Source organism: Chiloscyllium plagiosum, chromosome 15 (assembly GCF_004010195.1).
Source record: "Chiloscyllium plagiosum isolate BGI_BamShark_2017 chromosome 15, ASM401019v2, whole genome shotgun sequence".
Taxonomy (NCBI): domain Eukaryota; kingdom Metazoa; phylum Chordata; class Chondrichthyes; order Orectolobiformes; family Hemiscylliidae; genus Chiloscyllium; species Chiloscyllium plagiosum.
The window spans coordinates 45,220,706-45,244,607 of record NC_057724.1 but is presented as its reverse complement, the minus strand read 5'-3'; the positions used below and the strand labels follow the sequence as shown (position 1 = coordinate 45,244,607).

General features: G+C 41.0%; 1 protein-coding gene across 7 annotated transcripts in view; it reads left to right on the top strand.

The window, feature by feature from the left end:
* Positions 1-23,902, top strand: part of LOC122557280 (synaptotagmin-like protein 2) — a 110,197-nt gene that overhangs the window by 61,667 nt on the left and 24,628 nt on the right. For 4 of the 7 annotated variants that reach the window (XM_043704806.1, XM_043704808.1, XM_043704810.1 and 1 more), the window contains 7 exons: positions 313-394; positions 4,523-4,801; positions 8,760-9,029; positions 13,235-13,480; positions 14,206-15,876; positions 17,230-17,325; positions 20,768-20,815. In XM_043704806.1, the coding sequence (XP_043560741.1) occupies positions 313-394; positions 4,523-4,801; positions 8,760-9,029; positions 13,235-13,480; positions 14,206-15,876; positions 17,230-17,325; positions 20,768-20,815 (2,692 nt within the window). The remainder of the gene's footprint in view (positions 1-312; positions 395-4,522; positions 4,802-8,759; positions 9,030-13,234; positions 13,481-14,205; positions 15,877-17,229; positions 17,326-20,767; positions 20,816-23,902) is intronic. The other 3 variants (XM_043704811.1, XM_043704813.1, XM_043704812.1) reach the window with 3 other exon arrangements.

Genomic DNA, 23,902 nt, shown 5'->3' with positions numbered 1-23,902 from the left:
GACCTATGGGTCTGTTTCCGTGCTGTACATCTCTATGACTCCATTTTCCAGCTATTGCTTTTTTGCTTTCTGCTTTAAAGGCATTAGTGGAGGAGGAGGTAAAGAAGGTTGCAAACAAGGCACTTGAATACTTTCCTTCATTTGGCAAGGTATTGAATGCTAAAGCAGGAATGGAAGGCTATGGGTTTTAACGGTAACGTTTTACAGTTGGTAAAACTGTTTTTGGCAGTTTTACAGTTGGTAATACCCGAGTGTGATGTTAAGTCATATTTAATGTGTAGATTTAATTCTGTTCCTCTTCCTGTACTACAGAAGAAGTCATTGTATGATCCTTGGCCAATCGGCAATGAAGAAGCAAGCTGTACCGGATTTGCTGTACAAACACAAGAAAAAGGTAACTGCTAATACCTGAACGAGATTGAGTTATACTTTGTCGTAATTATTGATCTGTTTTCATTGTCCCATTTACACAAGCTATCACATGAAATTGCACTGAATTTATAGCACAAAAATAGGCCAACTGATCCACAGCAGTTTTTATGCTCCACAACAACCTCCTTCCCTCCCCTTCTCCCCTTCTACCCTTCTACTCCTTTCTCCCTCAGCTTCCTATTTAGTCCATTATTAATACAGAGAAAATTTGAATCCATTGGTTGGATTGTTTTACTTAGCATTGGGAGATGAGTATTGCACTACAAGAAAATTCTGGCTGCATTTAAATGTATTGTAATGCGCTTATCCAGGCTTTTGAGGATAAGATTCCTTTCAGAGCCAAGTTTTGTGGGGATTTATTTAATTTTTGCTTAACTGAAAACTTTGGCAATACGCTCTCAGGTGATTAATGGAACCATTTGTGTCACTGTCTTGATCCATATAATTATAGTCTTCATTGAAAGCACAAGTATTTTTTCATGGCAAGACTGCCTTCTCATGCACATGTGTTTGGTCAGCCAGTGATGTCAATCGGAGCTTTAACTTCAAGCTAGTGCTTTTCTCATCCACAGTTTTCAAGGAATTGCACTTTTCTACAAAGTTCAGGATCATGATTTTAAGCCCATTTCCAAAACCTGAGGCAAAACGTGGCCTCAGCACTTCCACCAGGGTGTATTTATGTGAGGTGGCTTCCCTCTTGACTACCTCCACATTTGCCTTTAATTTAAGAGTGACGGGGTACCATGGAAACAGGAGGCTGAATAGGAGGGCCATGCAACCCCATTGAAAAGGTGGGGACTGTTGGAGAAGAGGGACCCCGAGGGGATGACTCAAATCAGTGGCATTCATGAAAGTCCCCATGTCAGTGGTGAAGATGGGAAAATACTATGAATGGCCTCAGAGTAGAGGTCCTACCTCTCTACTAGAGTATATATGACAATTCATAAATCTGTGAATATTACAGCCTCCTGATATCAATTCCCTTATTGCAAGTTGAAAATGCTTACTTATCTTTGAGTACATTCTTAGAATCTCTGTTCTTGAATTGGGGGTGGAATTTAATGCCCTTCCCAATGACAGGTTTATGGCAAGGGCATTTATTGGTGAGAGGAGTGGGGAACCCACTGCCTCTCCACCTCTGGTCTGATTACATTTGCAATGGGAAAGTCTGTGACAATCTTTCTGTGGCTGCGGCCACTGGAGCCTCTTAAAAGGCAATTAATGCCTCTACTGCTGATGTTCATCCAGCTGTGGGCTGGTAAGACACCGTGTGGGAAGCTTGAAAGACAATCCTTTAAGGTTGCTCTTGGACTTTGAGTAAAGAGCGAAGCTGTTAATTCCTTGTTCAAATTCCTAATTGAAGAACATGGAATTAAGAGGAATGAATTACCACTGAGAGGCAGCATCGTTTCCTTGCTGCTGACATCCCTCTCTCTTCATTCACAACCCTGCCCCACAAGTCCACTGCTGCTGCCGTCACTCACCTGTTCTTCAGGCTTGGTCAGTGTAATACTGCAGTGGTCACCAGTCTCTGGTGACGCTGCTGAGCAATAATGAGTCACTGGCCTCTGCTCAGCTGGCAGTTCTCAGCAGGCTGAGCCTTGACTGGAGAGAAGGCCTGCTGCTATGCAGTTACATGTCTGATTGACACTTAATTTGGTGGGCCTTCAGGTGAAGCGGCAACGTGGGACGCTTAACAACTCTCCAGCCAGCAAGGAAGACACCTGTTTATCTGCAGGAAATATTCCCCTACATATGCAATCCTAAATTTCCATGGGCATTCCATGGTTGTTCTGTATTTGAAGTTACCATGTGCTGCTAAGTTAGCAATAGAGATCGACAGCACAGGAAAAGGGCCTTTGGTCCATCCAACCCGCGCTGCCAAAAACGACCTCCTATTCTAATCCCATTTTCCAGCACTTGGCCTTGGCCTGACAAGTGCACATCTAAAAACCTTCTGGATATTATGAAGATTTCTGTCTCTACCACCTTTACGGACAGTGAGTTCCCGATTCTCACCACTTTCCACGTGAAAAGTTTCTTCCTTATATCCTGTCTAAATGACATGGTGGCACAGTGGTTAGCACTGCTGCCTCACAGCGCCAGAGACCCGGGTTCAACTCCCACCTCAGGCGCCTGTCTGTGTGGAGTTTGCACATTCTCCTTGTGTCTACGTGGGTTTCTTCCGGGTGCTCCGGTTTCCTCCCACAGTCCAAAGAATGTGCAGGTTAGGTGAATTGGCCATGCTAAATTGCCGGTAGTGTTAGGTGAAGGGGTAAATGTAAGGGAATGGGTCTGGGTGGGTTGTGGGTTGGTATGGACTTATTGGGCCGAAGGGCCTGTTTCCACACTGTAAGTAATCTAAACTCTGCCCCTTATGTTAAATGTATGCTCCCAGTCAATAATCCCTCTACCAAGGTGAAAAGTTTCTTTTTGTCTGCTCTATTTATGCCCCTCATAATTTTACACTTCTTGTCTCCTTTCAGTCTTGTCCACTCCAAGGAAAACAACCAAGCTTATCCAATCTCTCTTCATAATTTTATGAACTTAAATTCTTGTGATCATGGCTGTTCTGGTCTTACAGCTTAGAGATCAGGAGTTTTTTTATAAATCCAGAAGTGCTATCACAAACAACTGAACAGCTTTTCTCACCACCAAATCACCCATTACAGAACATTTGTTTGGTCTGCTGACTTGCTGCTTTAATGACATTACCACATTGGTCCACCATCCCTTTACCTATCAGTAGATTTTAAATGCAAATGTCAAATGTAAAACATGAGATGTTAGAGATTTGTCTTGAAATGTGGAACATAAACTCAAGTTACTATCATAAAGCACCCTCTGGTGGCTGAACTAAATAATACAAGAACTACTTTCACCAAACAAAACTATTTGTACCAGAGAAGCTAGAAATTTTGAAATACTTGACACATCAGGCATTTCACATTGTACGCAATGTATTTTGAAAGAAAACAGAGTTACTTTGCAGATTAATAACCTTTCATTGTGTTCAGACAACATAGTACTCTGTAACGAATGGGATGAGCCAGTAATTACACCTGAACTTTCACTAGTACCACTTTAGGTACTGTACAATATGTAACAGTAGCTGAAAATGCCTTGATGATTTCTCCTCCTTTCCTCATTAAGGGCAAATATTTACCTTCTGTCTGGATTTTTCTTCAAAACAAAACACAAATGGTGAATCTGAAAGCCATGTTAAAATAGACATACAGCATAGTAGAGGGTCACTTGTTGACAGCATTTCCTTTCATCTCCTTCAGGCAATAGGCTGGAACTTGCTTCACTGGAATGTGGGAGGTTGAGGGGTAACCTTAGACAGGTTTATAAAATCATGAAGGACGTAGATCAGGTGAATAGCATGCCTCTTTTCCCTAGAGTCTTACACAGAGAGTGAATTGTGTGTGGAATCAAGTGCCAGAGGAAGTGCTGGATGCAGATATATTTACAAGATTTGAAAGACATGAATAAGAAAGATTTGGAGGGATAAGGGCCAAATGCAGGTAACTGAGATTAGTTTGGTTTGGGAACATCGTCAGCATGGACTGGTTGACTGAAGGGTCTATTTCTATGCTGTATGACTCTGTGACTGAATCTACCATATCTGAAAGATTAGGGTAGCTACAAAATTAGATCAAGTGACAATTTCACGGAGAGAATGATAATCTGTCAGTGTAGTTGCACTCAGATAGGAATGTTCCACGTGTATTTTGATTTTCTTTCATTTTTTCCCCCTCTAATTTCTCCCGTCTAATAAGATAAAAGTGATAAGGAGATGATAATGAAGAGATCAATTGAATTTTGTTAGTTTAGAATATTGAGCAATGTGGATCAAAGGTTGTGAAATCAGTTGAGGTGTAGAACAGTATGATTTGATTGAATTTTGGAATAGTCTTCGAGTCTATTATGTTTCTCTGTTCCTCCTCAATTGAATATTGTCTACAATGACCAGTTTGGAGAATGTCTGATAATGCAGATAAATTGAGTAACTTTTGTACTAATCTGAGCATGCTCTGTTTTAATTCTAAGACAACTCCTAAGTTTTCTTAATTGTTTAATGTTGCAGGGCAGCAAAACAATTCTGTAGGACCTAAAGTATCCACTCCAAAATCTGTGCCAATTGTGGATTGGCAGAAACGAGCCAAGAGTATAGATATTCACTACCCACAAACCTACCAGAGTCCCACAGGTTCTGACATATCAACTGAAATTCAGATGAAACACACTTACAGTGTTTCTCGAATTCCAAGAAGAATACATTCTATGGATATCTCAGGAGACTTGAGAGGAACTGGGGAGCCAAGAAACTCGAATGACATGACCTTAGAACAGGGTCACATAAGTGGTAAGTAGGTAACTGAGAAGTATTGAGATTTTCCATCATTTCTAAATAACAATGCTGTCTACTGATTATTTTGAGGTTGATAAAAAATGAATTGTTTAGCAATTTGAACTAATTAACGTAACTGCAATAAAAAGTAGATATGTCATGCTTAAAAAAAATCTGATGAATTGTGTGAGCTGCGTCTGTATACTTACATTCTATTGTAATGGAACAAGGTACCTACTCATCCTGGAACATTTTGTTTTGAGTAATGTTGATCTATGTCACTGAAGCTCAAATGATTTGAGCTGTGGCCTTTCATTAACATGTGACATTCCACATGTGAGATTCAATTACTGATCAGTTTTAGACTATGAAAATGATAACATGACTCAACTAAAAATCAGAATCAAAAAGGGTGGCGCTCAAAAAGCACAGCAGGTCGGGCTGCATCTGAGGAGCAGGAGAGTTGATATTTCAGGCATAAGCCCTTCGTCAGTCCTCACTTTCTCCTCAATTAAAAATCAGTAGGCAAACTGCAAACAACAACATTGGCTGCTTCAAGCATAGCATCTCCATCTCCCATCTTGGATTTTCTGAACAGGTGCCTCCGTTTTAAACCTTATCTTAGAATCTAAATTTCCCCCTACCTATCAGCTTATTACAGCACAAATTCAATTCTTGGTACAAAGAATTCATGTAGGCATTATCACAGACTAAGCTAAAGATGGGGTCATTATCTGTTTGATTTTTCTTTTTTTGAAAAAGAGGGAGTTTTATAGCCAGAGAATTATTTCTTCCATTTCATCCTTTTAAATAAACAGAAATCTAGCATGAAGTCATTGAGCTTAGATGCATGAATAAATCAAGTGCATGCGCAAGATTGTCTACTAAATGTGCCCAACCTAGTCTTCATTATTTAAACATTTAGAAGGGGACCATGTTTGTGGGCTGGGAAAGGGTGGAGTGTGCAAGTCCATAAAATACTGGGAAGAAAGACTTACTGTTTCATTTATTGGCTTGACCTAGTTATCATTTCACTCTCAATCCATCCGAACAGTATTGCAGTCTGGCTACTTGACAGGCAGTGGTAAACTGCCACAGTTCAAAGGACAGTGAGGCTAAGATGGGGGTCAGGGTGGGGAGCTGAAAATGTGTTGCTGGAAAAGCGCAGCAGGTCAGGCAGCATCCAGGGAACAGGAGAATCGACGTTTCGGGCATAAGCCCTTCTTCAGGAATCATTCCTGAAGAAGGGTTTATGCCCGAAAAGTCGATTCTCCTGTTCCCTGGATGCTGCCTGACCTGCTGCGCTTTTCCAGCAACACATTTTCAGCTCTGATCTCCAGCATCGGCAGACCTCACTTTCTCGTCAGGGTGGGGATCAAATGGCCATCAACAGTGAGGCAAGGCCAGGACATATTTGGAGCGTGGTCAGCCGATTGTAGCTACTATTATTTTGAAGGGTCAGTGCAACAAAATGCACACTGATAATCAGACCTCATTACAGCCTTGATTCAAACATGAACAAAGGAGCTGAATTCCAGATGTGAGGTGGGAGTGACTGCTGTTTGACATCATAAGGTCAGAAGTAGGGATGTTCGCTGGTGATTGCACAATGTTCAACACCATTCACAACTCCTCAGGTACTGAGGCAGCATATGTTCAAATGCAGTAAGACCTGGACAATGATCAGGCTCAGGCTGAATGTGGTAAGTCACATTTGCATCACTAAAGAGCCAGACAATGAGCATCTCCAAACAGAGAGAATTGCTCCTTGACATTCAATAACATTACCATTACTGAATCCTTCAACATTAACATCCTGAGTTTACCATTGACTCGAAGCTGAACTGTACTAGTCAAATAAATACTGTGCTATAGGAAAAGATCAGAGACTAGGAATCCTGCAGCAAATTAGCCGCTTCTCCAAGCCTTGTCCACCATGTACAAGACACATGTTGGAAATGTGGTAGAATACTCCCAAACTTGCCTGGGTGAGTGTAGCGCCAAAACAGTTGAGAAACTTGGCAGGATCCAGGACAGGCAGTGTGCTTGGGTAGCATTATTTCCACAAAAGTTCACTCCCTCCACCACTGATAACTGGTAGCAGCAATGTGTATCATCTACATGATGCAACTCACCAAGGATCCTTGTACAGCATCTTCCACACCCATGACCATTACTACCCACAAGGACAAGGGCAGCAGAGGCATAGGAACACAATCACTTGTAATTTACCCTCCAAGCCACTCATCATTCAGATTCGGAAATATATTGCTCAGTGAGGCACTGCTGCCTCACAGCGCCAGGGACCTGGGTTTGATTCTGGCCTCGAGTGACTGTCTGTGTGGAGTTTGCACATTCTCCCTGTGTCTGCATGGATTTCCTCTGGGTGCTCCGGTTTCCTCCCTCAATCCAAAGATGTGCGGGCCAGGTGAATTGGCCATGCTAAATTGCCCATAGTGTTAGGTGCATTAGTCAGGGGTAAATATAAGGTAGGGGAATGTGTCTGGGTGGGCTACTGTTCAAAGAACGGTGAGGACTTGTTGGGCTGAAGGGCCTGTTTCCACACTGTAGAGAATCTAATCTAATCTAATCATTCTTTCTCTATCACCAGGTGAATAACCTGGAACTCCCTTCATAATGGCATTGTAGATGCGTTTACAGCAAATAGACTGCAGCAGATCAACTCAGCACTTTAACGTCACCCTCTCAAGAGCAAAGGAATAGCAATAAATGCTAGCAATGGCCCTGTTATCAGTGCACACATCCCATGAATGAATAAAAAAATTATACATTGCCATGTCTAAATATCAAAGCGGAGGTGATGGCCAACTGGTATTATCGCTGGATTGTTAATCCAGAGGCCCAGATAATGGTCTGCGGACCTAGGTTTGAATCCTGCCATGACAGATAGGGGAATTTAAATTCAATTAAAAGAATCTGGAATTAAGAACCTGATGATTACTATGAATCGTCTGTCAGAAAAACCCTTCTGCTTCACTAATACCCTTTGGGGAAGGAAACTGCTATTCTTGCCTGGTCTGGATGACATGTGACTCCAGACCCCCAGCAATGTGGTTGACCCTTAATTGCTGTCTGGGCAATTATGGATGGGTATCAAATACTGGCTGAGCCAATAACACCCACATCAATGCCCTCCCCTCCATTATAAGGTCAGAAATCAGGATGTTTGCGGGTGATTGCACAATGTTCACTTTTAAAAAGCCTGTTCTCTGGCTGGCTCCAGTATTGTTGCATACCCCCTCTTCTCTGCCATATTAGCTTCTTGATTTATATTCTCATCTTGCACTGTACCTATTGTTAGGAGGGCAAAATGCTACTCCCACCTGGTGACTTTCCCTTGAGGTTGTTTATCTCCACACAAATCAATTTGATATTGTTATCTTCCAGGTCAAGACCATTTCTTTCTACTGGACTGAACTCATTCATTATTAACAAAGCTACTTGCCTCCCTTTCCTTTCTTCCTCTCCTTCTGAAATGTCAGCTATCCTCCAGTATTCAATAGCCAGCCTATATTACTTTGCTACTACTTCTCTGTAATGAGTCTGATAAAATAAACCGTATGAATAGAGGTTCTACATATTCCCAAAGGAGCTGAATTCTGATCTGACATTCTATATTGAAAATGGACCAAATATGATCCTAATATCTATCTAATCCTGCAGTGGTGTGGTTATATTATGAAGCAGATACTAGTTGGATTGAAGAAACATCTCTACTAGTTGGACTGAGCAAAAACACACTACACCCCAGAGAGTTGTGGCACCAACATCACTGAAAGTGTTTAAAACAGCGATATATAGATTTTTGAAGTATCACGGAGTTGGTGACTATGCTACATTGATATGAAAGAGGAGTTGAGGCTGGGAAAGTTCAGCCATGATTGTTATTGGATAGAGGGACAGGCGTGAGGGACAAAATGGCCCACTCTATCTCCTATCTCTTATGTTTCAGACATGGTCTCTTTAACAGGTCCACAAAGGGCTCCTGCAGGTTTTAGTGCCGAGTCTCCTGTTTTTGAACAAGCTGAAGATACGATGAAACAAGACAATGATGCAGACAGCTCCTGTGATACGAAGCAAACCAATCAGACATCTGACATCAGAGGCCAAAGAACTGCTTCACCTGAGGGTAATACTCAGACTCCAAGACAGCACAGTCGTTTAGAATTTACAGGGGAAGCATGGAATGCTGCAAAAGAGTCTGAACACAGTAATGTGAATGGTGAGTGTGATTCTGAAATGAGCCAGTATGTACATATGAGCACAGAACATAAGAACTAGGAGCAGGAGTGGGCCATTCAGTCCCTCCTGCCTGCTCCACCATTCAATACAAACATGGTTAATCTCATCTCGGTTTCAACTCCACTTTCCTGCCACTCCTCATAACCCTTCAAACCATTACTAATTAAAAATCTGTCTATCTCCTGCTTAAATTTATTCAATGTCCCAGCAACCACCATACTCTGGGCTAGTGAATTCCACAGACCTTTTGACCTTTTGAATGGAGTTATTTCTCCTTATCTCTGTTTTAAATCTGCTACCCCTTATCTTAAAAGTATGATCTTTCGATGTAGATTGGAAACATCCTCTCTAGACTACATTGTTAATCCCCTTGAGCATCAATGTAATGATTCAAGACATCATAGAAATCATAGAATCCCTACAGTGTGGAAACTTGACCATTTGGCCCAATAAGTCCACACTGAAACTCTGAAGAGTATCCTACCCAGACCCATTCAACTACCTTATTACTCTACATTGACTAATGCACCTAACCTACACATTCCTGAACACTGTGGGCAGTTTAGTATGGCCAATTAACCTAACCTGCACATCTTTGGACTGTGGGAGGAAACCGGAGTACCCACACAAAGAATAATATACTTGAGAAATCTAACTCTACCATTTGGGAAAATATACCTTATGCCATAATTCATCATTGATTCCAAACTGAAAAGTTTCTTGCTGGTAGAAAACTTATGTGAACAACAAAATAAAAACAATCAATACAAGGAAATAGACTTTAAGAAGCATTTTCAGAATGGTTAGATGAAATATTAGGAGAAAGTGAGGGCTACAGATGCTAGGGATCAGTGTCATAATGTGTGGTGCTGGAAAAGCACAGCTGGTCAGGCAGCATCCGAGGAGCAGGCAGTTCAAAAGGGCAGTGCCAAGTTGGAGGGTTGGACCTGAGATAAGGTGGGCGGGAGGGGAGATGAGGAAACTGGAGAAATTGACATTGATTCCGTGTGGTTGAAGGATCCCAAGGCGGAAGATGAAGCATTCTTTTCCAGGTGTCGGGTGGCTAGAGTTTGGCGGTGGAGGAGTCCCAAGACTTCAACGGGAGGGGGAGTTGAAGTGATTGGCCACAGGGTGATAGGGTTGTATGTTGTGTGTGTCCCAGAGATGTTCTCTGAAACGTCCCACGAGTTGGTGTCCTGTCTCTCCAATGTAGAGGAGACCACATCGAGAGCAACGGACACAGTAGATGAGGTGTTAAGAGATGCAGGAAAATCTTTGCCGGATGTGGAAGAATCCTTTGGGGAACTTGGATGGAGGTGAGAGGGAAGGGTGGACGCAGGTTTTACATCTCTTGAGGTGGCAAGGGAAGGTGCCGGCAGTGCAGGGTGGGTTTTTGGGAGGCATGGACCAAACTAGGGAGTCATGGAGGGAATGGTTTCTCCGGAGGCAGAGACGATGCGTTCAATGGCTTCTGCAGGGGCAGAAGTGACGTTCCATGTGATGTTTGCAATGTCTTTGGCAGTGGCTGCATGTTCGTCAGTGGTGTTCAGGTGAGTGAGGTCACTGGGGTAGAAGTGGCTGAGGCGGAGGCAATAATGTCAAATCCTAGCCACCTGAGGCCAGGAAGAAGAACACCTCATCTTCTGCCTTGGGATCCTCCAACCACATGGAATCAGTGTTGATTTCACCAGTTTCCTCATCTCCCTTCCCCCATCTTATCCCAGATCCAACCCTCCAACTCTGCACCATCCTTTTGAACTGTCCTACTTATCCATATTCCTTTCCAACTATCTGCTCCACCCTCCACTCCAACACTCCAACTATCACCGACACCCCCACCTTCATCCACCAATTGCATTCCAAGCTACCTTTTGCTCAGCCCGAACCCCTCCCATTTATCTTTAGGCCCCTTGCCCCCCCCAATTCCCCCCACATTCCTGATGAAGAGCTTATGCTTGAAAAGTCGACTCTCCTACTCCTCAGATGCTGCCTGACCAGGTGTGCTGTTCCAGTACCACACATTTAGATGAAATATTAACATGGTTTAAATTCGCCTAACACTTAATGTCACATGGTACTTCACATTTGAAAATGGGCATGACACTAATCAAGGCACAAATGAGAAGGGTGACCAAAGGTTTGGCCAAAGTGGATTTTATGGGGTAGAAAGGTGGCAGAGGCATTAGAAAGTGAAATTCCAGAGTGGGAATTCAGTAGCTGAACATAGCCTTCTGTGATGCTTTCAGGCAGTAGAGGTATAGCTTTAGTTTCTCCAGTTGTTCAGTTAGAGAAAGTTTAATTTGTTGAGTTAAGTACAGAGAATATTGTGTTGCTTCTTTACCAAAGAAATTGCATATTAGTGTGATGCTGATTTTTGTTTCCCCCCTGCACTTATTTCCACTCCTAGATCACGTTCTGTCAATTTCTGTCATTTGTTAAGATCAGCTGCATGCTGGAGACAGTTGACAAACCAGGAACCGAGTTATAGAGTCATACAGATCTACAGCATGGGAACAGACCCTTTGGTCCAATCCGTCCATGCCGACCAGATATCCCAACCCAATCTAGTCCCACCTGCCAGCACCCGGCCCATATCCCTCCAAATATTCCTATTCATATAACCATCCAAATGCCTCTTAAATGTTGCAATTGTACCAGCCACTTCCTCTGGCAGCTCATTCCATACACGTACCACCCTATGTGTGAAAAGGTTGCCCCTTAGGTCTCTTTTATATCTTTCCCCTCTCACCCTAAACCCTCTAGTTCTGGATTCCTCGACCCCAGGGAAAGACTTTGCCTATTTACCCTATCCATGCCCCTCATAATTTTGTAAACCTCTATAAGGTCACCCCTCAGCCTCCGATGCTCCAGAGAAACAGCCCTAGCCTGTTCAGTGTCTCCCTTTAGCTTAAATCCTCCAACCCTGGCAACATCCTTGTAAATCTCTTCTGAACCCTTTCAAGCTTCACAACATCTTTCCAAGGAAGGAGACCAGAATTGCATGCAATACTTCAGCAGTGGCCTAACCAATGTCTTGTACAGCCACAACATGACCTCCCAACTCCTGTACCCAATACTCTGACCAATAAAGGAAAGCATACCAAACGCCTTCTTCACTATCCTATCTACCTGTGACTCCACTTTCAAGGAGCTATGAACCTGCACTCCAAGGTCTCTTTGTTCAGCAACACTCCCTAGGACCTTACCATTAAGTGTATAAGTCCTGCTAAGATTTGCTTTCCCAAAATGCAGCACCTCACATTTACCTGAAAGAAACTCCATCTGCCACTTCTCAGCCCATTGGCCCATCTGGTCAAGATCCTGTTGTAATCTGAGGTAACCGACTTCGCTGTCCACTACACCTCCAATTTAGGTGTCATCTGCAAACTTACTAACTCTACCTCTTATGCTCACATCCAAATCATTTATGTAAATGACAAAAAGTAGGGGACCCAGCACTGATATTTGTGGCAATCCATTGCTCACAGGCCTCCAGTCTGAAAAACAACCCTTCACCAACACCCTCTGTCTTCTACCTTTCAGCCAATTCTATATCCAAATGGCTAGTTCCCCCTGTATTCCATGAGATCTAACCTTGCTAATCAGTCTCCCATGGGGAACCTTGTCGAACGCCTTACTGAAGACCATATAGATCACATCTACCGCTCTGCCCTCATCAATCCTCTTTGCCACAATCAAGTTTGTGAGACACGATTTCCCACGCACAAAGCCATGTTGACTATCCCTAATCAATCCTTGCCTTTCCAAATACATGTATATCCTGTCCCTCAGGATTCCCTCCAACAACTTGCCCACCACCGAAGTCAGGCTCACCGCTCTATAGTTCCCTGGCTTGTCTTTACCGCCCTTCTTAAACAGTGGCACCATGTTTGCCAACCTCCAGTCTTCCGGCACCTCACCTGTGACTATCAATGATACAAATATCTCAGCAAGAGGCCCAGCAATCACTTCTCTAGTTAGCCACACAGTTGCTAGAGTTGAAAAATCATTCTGAACTTGGTTCAGTTCATAAATAGCTTGATTCAGCACTTTCATCATTTAAATCAGACAATTTGTTTATACTTCAGTACAGAAAGTGAAATTACAACTAATGTTTTGTACATTATGTGACCTGAGAAGTTTATGATAGAAAACAGTTGCCTGTATCATTTTGTTTTATTTCAGGTCAAGGATTAACCACAGTCTCTACAATAGCATCACCAGTGAGTGAAAAGCCCCTGGATGTGCCAAAATCCAGGAAGAGCCTGGCCACTCACTGTAAAGGGGCATCCACTTACCAGGTTCCAGAGATAAGTGACAAAGAGAAAATGCATATTTCTAACATTACCCAGTTTCCAAAATGGGACAGCACATCCAGAGAAAGTGAAACTCAGACAAGCAAGAAGCCAGAAAGCTTTGCCTCTGAGTCAGGTGATTTATAATTCCTACAAATATTATTTTAGTAAACCTTTCCTTCCTAGATTAATTTAGGATATCTAGTTGGCATGGAGGAGTTGGATCAAAGCGTCTGTTTCCGAGCTGTACATCTTTATGACTCGATGACTGTGACCCTATCAAATGAAGGAAAGAAGTTCAAACACTTATTGACTCCTGAGAAATATCTGACAACTATTCTTTTCTTAAAATAAAAGTGTTAACATATTTTTCAGCATTGCATTATATCAGTTACATATGAAAACTTGATGACTAAGATGTGATACTCTTCCTTCCTTTTCAATGATGCCTTTTGAAGATAGCCTAATGCTTCTGGTTCACAAAAAAAATATTGCCTTGGTGTCATTTAAAACTTGTCACAAATGTTTAAAGAGAGTTGCTAACTACACACTTATCTGACTTAATCTCACATATTTGTTGAATGGTGTGGCTTGATTCTGTCTTTAAGTGAACTGCACAGAGGTAGCTAAACAATCCTTGAAACTTGTTATTGATTTTGCGCAGAGAAATGATTTCTGAGAGTTCACTAGTTTTAAATTGTGTATCATGATTGATCTAAAGAGTCAGTACCAATTCACTGCTGGACAAATGTTTCATTTTTATCATGGGAGGTTTTAATGATTTAATATCTGCCATTCACTTTAACTTTACATCTGTTGCTTAAGTTGGTTATTAACTGAATGGTATTTTCTAAACTGTAGGTCCACGAGGACTACCATTCGCCAAAACTAATGAAGACCAACAAGCTTACAATACACTTGAGAAATTGAACCTCTCACCAACATCTCAAATTCCAAGACTAAAAATTGCTTTAGAAACAGCAGGGGAAACTCGAAAAATACCTGCTGAGGATCTGAAGCCATTGAGTAGACAGTTGGCAGGTAAGAATGAGACTACTGAGGTGTCTGACCAAGCAAAGGCTGCCTTTCATCCTACTTCCAGAATAGCTAAATATCAGTCATCCTCTTCTGATGATGAGAGAGAGAAAGACCATAAACAAGGTGCTGTGTTCACCATAAATGCCTTAGGTAATAAGCACCTTGAAGGTGAAGCTCTCACTGACCCCAACCATTTCAAAAGCCTGAAGCACTTTTGGGAAAGAGGAATTGAATCCAATAAAGCAAACAATGAGCTTCCAAGCAATGTTTCCAAACGTCCATTTAGAAGACTCAGATCACCAGACTACAAAAGCTGCCCCACTGAAGTAAAGCAATCCACAGTGCCTGAGTCCAAGTCCAATTTGGCAACCAGGGAAATTCCTTCTACAAATAGCTATCCTAACTCTGAACTTCAAGGGAACCAATCAATAAGTCATTCGTCTGAGGAAGGAGAAATTGACCAGTTAACTAGGACTAGCAAGTTACCACCCGTTCCTGCTCCAAGAGTCAGAGCAGCTGTCAAAATTGAAAAGCCTGATGCATTGATGACCAAGTGGGACCAATATGCAGAAGCAACTCCTTCTATGGTTGATGAAGTATCTAAAATTAATATTCAGCAATCTCATAGTGATGATGATCAACCAAAAGACTCCATTGCACTGGAATCCATTGAACATGGCAGACCCATAACATTGATACATTCCAAAAGCTTGAGTTTGGATGAATCTTTGTCAGTCATGAAAAGCAGTCAAACTCCTCCTGATTACATTGTGGAGGAACCTATAAAAAAGGAGATTCTTCCACCTAAGGAGATTGAAAGAAAGGAGATGTACAAAAAGATAAAGAAAATGGCAATTGAATCTGCTGCAGATAACCCACCATCAACAGAGGAGCTCACAGTGGTTAAGGTTGATGATAAAGTCTGTAATGAAAGTCCAGTATTACTTTACAATGATCATAAATCAGAGGTGAGGACACCAGTAGACAATTACGTAATAAGACTTAATGGAGAATTTCAACTTTGTCCAAAGGGAAGGGATGAGGAAAGCACACTATGCTCTTCCCAGTCTGATACTCCTACTTTGGAACAGGATGTAGATCCAGGAAAAAATGATTGCACCAACATTTCATTGAAGAGCCAAGCAGAAGCCCTGGTGGAAAAGTCATCTGAAGATGATCCTGCTGAACCTCAAATCATCCTGCAATACAATAAACACTTACTGTCAAGAAGTGCAAGCGAAGAATCACGCACAAAGGCACCTTCTGGAGATGCTAATGCGGGAACATCATCTACAGATGAACTCCATCATTCAGTTAATCTGAACTCTGTAACTGTTAGAAAACCTTTAACTGTTGTCAGTACAGAAGGTGGTGAAGCTGACCTTCTGGCTCGTGCATTAACCAGTAATTCCAGTGTGCAGGAGGAGGAAGCATCAAACGTTCTCCTTCATATGGCTGATTCAGAAAATGATGATTTTCACAGGATGAAGTCAGGTTTGAGTTTTCATATTCTGTAATTTACCTTTTTAGATTATTGAATGTAAAAACTCCTGAAATTTAACTCCTACTAATTCATTCCATTTGCTGCCAGTGCTAACAAAATTGTGCTGTCTCCTTCTATCAGTGTTTGACTCCACTTGCACCCCTCAATTTCATGTGACCTAAGTTTGCATACTTGTTTCTATATTGTACAATGATCCCAATTACCTACTGAGATTCCATGATATATTAAAGAAATGCAGTTATAAACTCAATAGTTAACTCAAACTTGAGAAGTTTCAGGTTGAACAACTTCATTGAGTCGAAGTATAAAAATTGGGAGCAGAGTTTAAGAAGGATATTCTACTTTAGAGAAGAGATCTCAAGGTCCTTTATTTGAAGTTTAAGATCCTGTGAGGAATTGATAGTTCCCAACTACAATTGGTTCATCATGGTAGGTATTCAAGTATCAGCAGAAGTGAGTTATAAAAATTGAAAAGTTAGGACTTTACAGGTAACTTGAACTTTTACATACAGAGACCAATAGTTCTGGAATATTAATGTGGAAAGTCATTGAATTAAGAAATATGAATAAGTTCAACAAACAACAGAAAGGGTGAAGTGATTGACAATATTGTTAAAAGGGGAATAAATCAAATTAATTACATCAACAGGGAAGATTGTAATGCTCTGCAACATATGTTCGAATCCCATGCCACAGCTGCTAGAGATTAAATTATTTTTTTTGTAAAATGTTAACTAAATGGTAACTTTAAAACTGCCATGTTTTAAAACCACTAATGTCTTTTTGGGAAGGATATGTACCATTCTGGTCAGGCTCTCTTGTGACTCCTGACCCACAGCAATGTGGTTGTCTCTTCGTTGCTGTCTGAAATGGCCTGACAAGCCACTCAGTTCGAGGGCAATTGGAAATGGGCAACAAATGCTGGCCTTTCCTGCCTTGAAAGAATAAAGATAAAAAGAGTCAAATTTGTTGGACCAAATGCCTGTTTCGAAAATTGAAATTTCTGTTCACATTATGACACCAAGACTACAATGTTCAAATGTTTAGAACAAGAAGTACTTTGTAACTAGAATTGTGGCAAGAAACTGCAGTCAGCAATGAAAAAAAACAGGTTAATTTTAACGTATTGCTTATTCCTATTTCATGCTCCTACTGAGAGGACCTTTCAGCCCCTACCTCACAGGATTCTACGACTGCTTCAAATTTTCTTTCCCTAAAGAAGCTTCCTTAGTTCAAAGATAGAAGATCCATGTCCCAGCTATTTGGATATATTTTGCTGTGATTAATGCTGTTTAATAATGCATCTAGTACTGTTTGAAAAGTTTCTTGTAATTTTAATTTAGGTACCACTTATGGATTGTCCCCAGTAATGAAGGCTTTAGCCAGAGCTAAGAGGAATAATGCTAAGAGTATGGACAATTTAAACTCTACTGTAGACCGTAAGTATGACATTCCCTGTAAATTTAACAATTCATGTTTGGTATTTTGAAATTTCAATAGAGTGACAAATGTTTTAAAAAGAGGTAAAGTTGTTCATTCCTGCCACTGAAACATTTTGCATTTATGTATCAGCTTTAGATGCACAGGATGTCCCAAAGTTTTTATAGGCAATGAATTGATTTATGCATGTCACTGTTATGGAGACTAATGCTCAGTAAATTTGCCAACTAAGGTCTGACAAGCAACAATGAAATGGAAGAGCAGCTAATCTTTGTTTTTGTGTCAGTTTACATAGTAGTGTTGCCCGGTAGTGTGTGTTCAAGTGTTGTGTATCAATTAAGAACTAACCCCTGTTCATTTATGTACTACTTCAGCAGTCCCTCAGGATTGAGGATAAATTATTTCCCCTCAGTTTCAATGGGTTTTGAGATGGCTGATAAGACTAACAAGCTGTCTGCAGGCTCTACCACCTGCAGGTGGGTGTTTCTTGCATGGTCAAATTCTTCCGTTGTTTGGAGGCTTATGTGCTCCATCTGATACCTCATCTTCATCTCTGTACATTCCCAACAGAGTGTCTCCTTCTGGTTGAAGCCTTCCTGAATTAACGTTTTCTATTTTGCTGGATTATGAACCCAGGGTTCTCATTAATTGGTGGAAATGGTGATTTCTTCATGGATGGTTTGAGGACATTTTTTAAACATTTTCACTATCCTCCTCTTCTCTTACTACAATAGTGCTCCAAATAAAACAGTTGTCTTGTAGTCTGGTGTCAAGCATTTCAGACAGCTTATGGAGCTGTTTTTGAGTGATTACTACCTCAAAGCGAGGCACGTCAACTTAGAAAAGGAAGCTGTTTGTGAACCATCTTTCTTGCCACCAACTTCAGAAGATCTTGTGAAGACATCAATGGTTTGAACTCTCCAGTGCCTTCAGGCTCCTGCTGTAAGAGGTTCACGTGTCTGAAGCACATAGGAGCACAGGGATCAGTGTTGCCTAGTAAACTGCGACCTTAGAATCAAGTTTGAGATCCTCCTCCTTAAATTCAGCTTACTTTCGTCAGCCAAAGGCTGAATTAGTTCATTTGAGGAGATGATTGTACATACAGTGCTTATAATTATGTCTGTGATGTGCATATAATCATCCATGTGGAGCAGTCTGAGTCAGGGATTGTTGTAGTTGAAGGTGCATGGCATGCAATTGTTAATAAGAGCTTTCAAGTAAACTAATACTACCATGTCCAATAGTCTATCCTTCACCAAGCCACATCATTGAAATTAGCAGGCAGCACAAAGTTTGTATGCTGTCAGCATTGCAGTAAATATACATGAATTCATCAGCATTAAATTCCCTTCATCTCCACATTTTCCAACTTCATCCAAACTTTCCTTGTATCTTTCTTAGCTGGTTCTCCCTGATCTGCAGAGTGTTTATAGCATTTCTTTTATTGTTTCAGAGTTTTAGCATCCACAGTATTTTGCTTAACTTCCTAATTTGCTCTTCTTCTTAGGTGTTCCTGCAGGATCAAGTATAGCTTCCTTCCACTTCAGTGGGTGCTAAGGTAACTAAATTGTCTGGATCTGTCAACCCTGCCACCGCAGGGCCAGTGGTGTTTGCTGAAGTGGATGGGCATGACGCTCAGGATTTAATACACTACTGCTGTTTGTGTTTGGCCTGCATCTGGGCCTGTCTGAGATATTCCAAATTGTTGACATCTTTGGAAGCTTCATCTCCATTTCAGGCAGTCTTGGGTTGGAGATTCCCATGAGCCAATGAGGATATTTCATTTTTCTGGGAGGCTTTAAGATTGTCTATGATTTGTTACCTCAGCCCTCCTGGTAACCGCTGTGATGAAGCTCGGAGTAGACTGCGAGCTTGTTTGGGAAGTTATGTGAAAGGAGATGCAGATGTGTGGCTTGACCAATACATCTGCCTTAATATTAGCAATATTGGCTTGAGAGAGGACATGGATATTGCAGCACTTTTACTGTCAGTGTATTTGCAGGATTTTGCTGCAGCATTGTTGGTGGCATTTCTCAAGGGATTTGAAATGTCTGCTGTCCATGTCTCCAATATATACAGCAGGGCAGGTATCACTGCTCCCTTGTAGACCATGAGCTTGACACTGGGTTTGACATCAAACACTCAGTTTCTTAGATAGTCAATGATCATTCTGGTACGCTGGAGATAATGTTGAATTTCATTGTTGATGTCTGTCCTCACTGAGAGGAGGTACCTAAGATATGGGAATTAATTCTCATTATCAATGGCTGGGATGGTTGGGAGACAGTGTTATGCAGTGAGACCAGGCTGACAGAGGACCTTTGTCTTCCAGAAGTGAAGCCTAAGGCTCATTCCCTCAAATGACTCCACAAATGTATCCACATTAGTATGGAGCTTGGCCTCTGCATATGCCCACACGCAAGCATCATCTGCATACTGCAGCTCAAAGGCAGTAATTGGGGTGGTCTTGGTATGGACTGGAGGTGACCTGATTGAACAGTTTTCTGTTTATACTTAGTTCCACCCTACCAGGAAATCTCAGGGAGACGACATGGCTTATTGGGCAAGGAAGATAGCGAAGAGCTCTGGTGCAAGGAACCAGCTTTGCTAAATACCAGTTTGCACATGTTTATGGTCAGTGGGTGATCCATTGGTGACAGTCATTCATGGTTTGCAGACTGTTGTGCAGCAGGTAGAGAACGGTGGTAAATTTGTCTTGTTGTGAAGATTCTAGGGCATGCTAACCATCTGCTCTGCCTGTTGACGGACAGAATTCACATTGTGACTTTGAGAGGAATTCTTCAGTCACTGGGAGAAGATCATTCAAGAGGGTTTTTGCGATGACCTTCCCTCTAGTGGACATCAAGGAATACTCCTGTGTAGCAACCATGATTGATCATTTCTTTCTTGAAGATGGCCATATTTATAACATCTCAGAGATCCCCTAGCATGCTGTGGAATCTGATCAAGGACATTCATGTCAAGGACTGAGTCTTAGTTGAGGAGATCCTGGAAATGTTCCTTCTAAGGAGCATTCTCTATCTTTTAGTCCTTTACGGGTGCCACTCTGTCTGAACTCTAAGTGGGTTATCTCCTTGGATGCTTGGACCATAGATTGACTTGACTGTGCTGAAGAATCCACACAAGACTTGCTTGGAGGTAAATGTATTTCCTATGCTCTTTCTACCAAATGTTCTTCAGGGCATGCATTATTTTGTTGGACTTTGGCCTTTATTTTTCAGCGAATGAGTATTTCCAGCATTTTCATTTATTATTTCAGATATTTAGTATTTGCAGTATTTTGTTTTATCTCCCTAATCTGCTCACTCAGCCCTTCATAAGCAGATGGGAGCAAGAGTCTATTGGCTAGTGTTAATCCAGTTTGTGAATGTGCTCATTCTTTTTATAACAACAAGAACTCAGTTTTGCTTTCTGTTACAGGAGAAACCATCACTACTTCAGTGAATGAGAATGATGTAAAAAGAGATGGTGAGGGATTAATCCTAAAAATTTTACTTTTGTAGTAATGTTCTGTTTTCAAAACTTTACCCAAATTTTGGCTAAATTAGTAAAATTGTATAGATTAGATTAGATTAGATTACAGTGTGGAAACAGGCCCTTCGGCCCAACAAATCCACACTGACCCGCCGAAGTGCAACCCAGCCATACCCCTACATTTACCTCATACCTAACACTACAGGCAATTTAGCATGGCCAATTCACCTGACCTGCACATCTTTGGACTGTGGGAGGAAACCGGAGCACCCGGAGGAAACCCACGCAGACACGGGGAGAACGTGCAAACTCCACACAGTCAGTCGCCTGAGTCGGGAATTGAACCCGGGTCTCTGGCGCTGCGAGGCAGCAGTGCTAACCACTGTGCCACCGTGCCGCCCACATATAATTTCTGAATATTTTGGATTCAGTTATTCTTTGTGTGTGGAAGTGATGTGTCATGTACATAACATATCCTTCCTTTTTATGACATCATCCAAAGAAATGCAGCATAAATAAAACTTAGAAATATTTAGGATAAGATTTTTAGGATGGCTTTCCACTTAAGAAAATGGTAGGTGGGCCAATCTAGGACTTGCATGTCCACTGTAAAACCATTGTGAATGTGGGTGAGTGGGAGCCTGGTGGGAAGACCATCTGAGGAATTTTATGAAATGTCCCCCACCTACAAATCCACCAGCAAGTACATGTAAAAATTTGCACTTAATTTCCAAAATAAATCAAACTCAAATCAACTAATTTGACTTTTTCCTTCTCCAACATCCAAAACCAGTTTTTTTTAGTTAAGTTCATGAATCAGCAATCTTATCAACTATTCTATGTCCCGTTTGTTTTTTGACAGCATCAAGAAATTTTCTAGAGCTTAGAGGCTTTGTAAAGTTAGTGAAATGACACGGTCTCTCTTGAAATACTTTATCATGTGTTTGTTTATATTTTGCTCACAATGGATAACAGTGAAGAAGTAAGTATTAATGTCACAAGTTATTATAGCAGTGATAGATTCAAAATTACCAAACAATGAGATGAATGAAAATGTGTGTGTGCATTGGCTGGAAAGGTTTTAAATTAAGTGGTTTCAAGTTGGTCCCAACTCACTTCATCATGGATAAGGACCAGTGTAAAAACTGACTCTTGTTTAATACAGTGCTGATCTAAAGTTGAGATCTTTTCTCTATGTTAAAAATGTGCCTAATTTAGGAATGGCTACTGTTAGTCAGATGACTAGTTACACTCCCTCAGCTGAAGGAACAAAGTCATTATGAAAAGTTGATTTCAATCTTATGTATTTCCAAATTTTTGATGATGACCTTGACCCCATCACTACCTTTGTTCCTGATGTCAGTATAAGGAAATTAATGCAGCTTTCAATCATATTCTCTTTCATGTGAATAACACCTTTAATATGTAGATCACCTAAACTAAATTGATTTATTTCATGATGCTTTCATGGAATGAAAGCACTGTTGGCTAGACCAGCATTTGCCCTTGAGAAGGTGGTGGTGAACCACATTCTTGAATAATGACATTCCATCTATTGTAGGTATGTCTACAGTGTTGTTAAAAAGAGAGTTTGAGGTCTTCAAGTAAGTCATTTAATTGGAGCATTTTGTTATACAAGAAGCAAGGCCAATGTTTGACTATGTTAGTTATATTGCAGCCCTTGTTATGGTAGTTGAGAATGTTACCTCATTAGTAATGTAACAGATTCCAATGTTCTTTACTGGCATTGTTGGCATGGATCGGTCATCTTGGTGACAAACAGTCAATCAAATTATGGAAATCCTGGACACCCAACCAAGAAATTAAAGCAACAAAATAAATCATTTTAAATTCTTTGATTAATTTAAATTGTGATTTGCTTGAAGTGAAAGCAGAATCTCAAATACTCTTGCAAACACTTTTGTAAATTTTGGCTTAAAAACTTACTAATTAACCATTTAAAGGCTCTCCACATTCTTTCAAAGTCAGTTCTGTTGTTCAATGTTTTATTAAATTCATGATTTGGAGATGCCGGTGTTGGATTGGGGTGTACAAAGTTAAAAATCACACAACACCAGGTTATAGTCCAACAAGTTTAATTGGAAGCCCACTAGCTTTCGGCGCGCCACTCCTTCATCAGGTGATAGTGGAGGACACAATTCTAAGACACAGAATTTATAGAAAAAGTTTACAGTGTGACGTAACTGAAATTATACATTGAATAATACCTTGATTGTCAGTTGAGTCTTTCATCTGTTCGAATACCATGGTAGTTTCATTTCTTTCATGTGTAAATCACAAAACCTTTTTTTAAAAATGTTTCATTCTCAGGTTAGCTATAACAATGGGTGTTAGCTAGACAATACATTGGAGGTGTTAGCCCCCTGTGTTCTCTGTCTATGCCATAATGTTTAGATTGATTCTAATCTAAAAAGTGAGATAACAGAGTTTTACATGAATTCATGCAGTTTTTGAGCAAAGTACAATGTAACTCTGCAAGTACAAATTCACCCCACAGAGACTTAGACCACTCTACACTCATGCACACACACATACACTCTCTCTCACAGACACTCACAACCCCCAACCCCAGACACGCACACACACTCCCAACTCACACATGCACCCCCTCACAGACTTAAGACACTCTACACTCACTACACACACACATGTACACTCTCTTTCACACTCCCAACCCAGACTGACACACACAAACACCCACATGCACACATATATTTTGTGGGGTGAATTTGTACTTGCAGAGTTCCATTGTACTTTGCTCAAAAACTGCATGAATTCATGTAAAACTCTGATTCTAATCTAAAAAGTGAGATAAAAGATAAAATACCATGGTATTCGAACAGATGAAAGACTCAACTGACAATCAAGGTATTTTTCAATGTATAATTTCAGTTACATCACACTGTAAATTCTTGCTATAAATTCTATGCTTTACAATTGTGTCCTCCGCTATTACCTGGTGAAGGAGCGACGCTCCGAAAGCTAGTGTGCTTCCAATTAAACCTGTTGGACTATAACCTGGTGTTGTGTGATTTTTAACTTTGTACACCCCAGTCTAAT